Source organism: Vigna radiata, unplaced genomic scaffold (assembly GCF_000741045.1).
Source record: "Vigna radiata var. radiata cultivar VC1973A unplaced genomic scaffold, Vradiata_ver6 scaffold_83, whole genome shotgun sequence".
Classification (NCBI taxonomy): Eukaryota; Viridiplantae; Streptophyta; class Magnoliopsida; order Fabales; family Fabaceae; genus Vigna; species Vigna radiata.
Window position 1 is genome coordinate 60,957 of NW_014543268.1, and position 2,283 is coordinate 63,239.

The window sequence follows — 2,283 nt, forward strand, 5'->3', positions numbered from 1 at the left end:
ATATTATGTAAGCTTCAGGGTCACAGAAGCATAATCATTAGAGAAAAAAAATAAAAAGGTAAGGGATTTGCTTCAGTACCTGAATGCACTTCCTCGTCACAAAATAGAAAATGGGGCATTGTGAAGCACAGGAAGATTATCAGAGGACAAGAGTTTGTGATGGTCATGTTAATTGCAGAGTGCTATGGCTATCTTTCTTTGGCTTTTTCTTCACAAACAAGTTTTTGGAAAGAATTTTGAAGGTGCTAGAGAAGGGGGTGCTATCTGGAGCGTTGATATGTGGTGACCCCTAGTGTACAACAATGCTATGATTGGTTTGCAGATTTTAAGTCCTCTCCAGGTTCAGGTCCCCCGCTTTATTCATGGGTTATAATAATGTACCAACAGTTATTTTATGCATAAAATTTTACTGTTACGGTGATTTTTTAATGATAATTAATAATCTATAAACTCTTATGAAAGTTATACGTATGGTGTTAAGTTTTTGATTTTTTAATGATAATTAATAATCTATAAACTCACTATGAAAGTTATACCTATGGTGTTAAGTTTATTTCCTTTTATGATAACTGATTTCGAGGTCATATCAGTTATGAATTTCATTTGTTATTGCTGTACAAAATTAATAATTTAATAGAATTTATATAATCAAGGTTTATATTTCTCCATGCAGAAAATGAATACAAAAAGTAAGCTTAAAAAAAATGAAGGATCCTTCCTATGTGTTATTTATGAGGCAACATAAGGTTGAAAGGAAAGAACAAATTTTGTTGGTCAAAATATAATTCTCTTTCTCTGTTTCCTCATACACAGCCTCAGTTCATGTATATAACAAATTCCAATATTCCATTTTACCTTTTCTCACCTTACATTGACATGGATATAGCATCTAGAGATGGGGACAAAAGCACCATGACTTGTAAGCTGCAAGAAGAAATTTACAGGGAAGCAATGCCAGTCCACTCTGTCAGAAGAAAGCGTGAACTTGTAAAACCGCTTCCTATTCTTCTAATCATAAATTTCTATTTTTTGTTTCACCTGCATAATATTATAGACCTATACCAACTTTGACAAAAAGAGAATTTGATATCTATCCATGCATGTGTAGACACGGTTGCATTGCATTGCATTGCATGCATCATCATCATGCATGTCTCATTTTTCAACCTATGTTATGAAACACTTTTTTATGTATGCATGTGTACGAATCCCCAGCAAAGTTATGCCATAAATAATGCTTACCACTTAGAAGGCACACACGTGAAAAGAAGATAGAAAACCACTTTGCAGGTGTGTGTGTGTATTTGACAGTGGAAGAAAAAGAGGGTCTATATAACCTAGCAACTGGTGACAAAATGTGACTGAAAGATACCTCTGAATTCAACATTCATGCAACAGTTGTAAGTCACTGTTAGGTTGCCAAAAGACAAAGCAGCGTTTTACCGATAGTTGTGAAATGATGGATGAACTTACATCTTTCTTTCTATGCTTCTGAGAGGCACATGTTTTTGGTTCATACACCCTTTGGATTCAGCTACGTACTACTTTCTTGTTCAGATATAGGTAAAAGAATCACCATGAAGATGAATTTATTAGTGTGCAACTTATAGTAACCTAAGGTTTTGGATCGAGGAGAGCCTGGTCACCCTGTTCGTGCATCTGTGACCAACCATGTGATTGAATTTAATATAGCTGCAGCCACTTTAAAATTTCACACCTTTAGGTTGCCACAATCTAATTATAATTAGAAACATAATTGACATACTAGCTAGTACTATATTGAATAAACTAAATTATTAACACACAAATCAAATGGAAATTGCTCTCCCTTGTCATCTTTTTTCATCATAAAAATCGACCAAGTTCGTAGCTATATAACTAGCTCCAATGCCAAACACACATTATTGGGTGAATTGAAGGTCATTTTCCTACTTTGTATCTGATCCCATTTTAATTAGTGTGGTGTCTGTAAGTCATGTGGGGTCTAATAAGTCAAGTTGGGTAAAGCTATTCAAAGGAAAAAATTTCAAAATCTATTTGACATTTGTTTTCAAAAACAGTTTTTTCTTTTTAGAATTAACAAATTGATTTATAAAGTTTGGTGTTTTAAAAGCAACAGCCTCCGATTAGATTTTAATGATAAATTAAAAACAAGATTCAATATATGCATTTGTAAAACGAAAAAAGGAAGTTTTATTTATGATGGATTGTGGTGTCAACAAGTTGAAACAGATACTTGTCAGATTTTTTAACCAAACGCATTTTCTCTCTATTCTTTCTAAA

At 33.2% G+C, this 2,283-nt stretch overlaps 1 protein-coding gene across 1 annotated transcript in view; it reads right to left on the reverse strand.

Moving 5' to 3' along the window:
- LOC106754015 overlaps positions 1–1,152 on the reverse strand; it is a 1,636-nt gene extending 484 nt beyond the window's left edge. The window contains exons 1-3 of the mRNA XM_014635950.2: positions 1,063–1,152; positions 871–924; positions 25–182 (exon numbers count right to left, since the gene is read on the reverse strand). Coding sequence (XP_014491436.1) covers positions 25–182; positions 871–924; positions 1,063–1,152 — 302 coding nt within the window. The remainder of the gene's footprint in view (positions 1–24; positions 183–870; positions 925–1,062) is intronic.
- Positions 1,153–2,283: the final 1,131 nt, after the last annotated feature.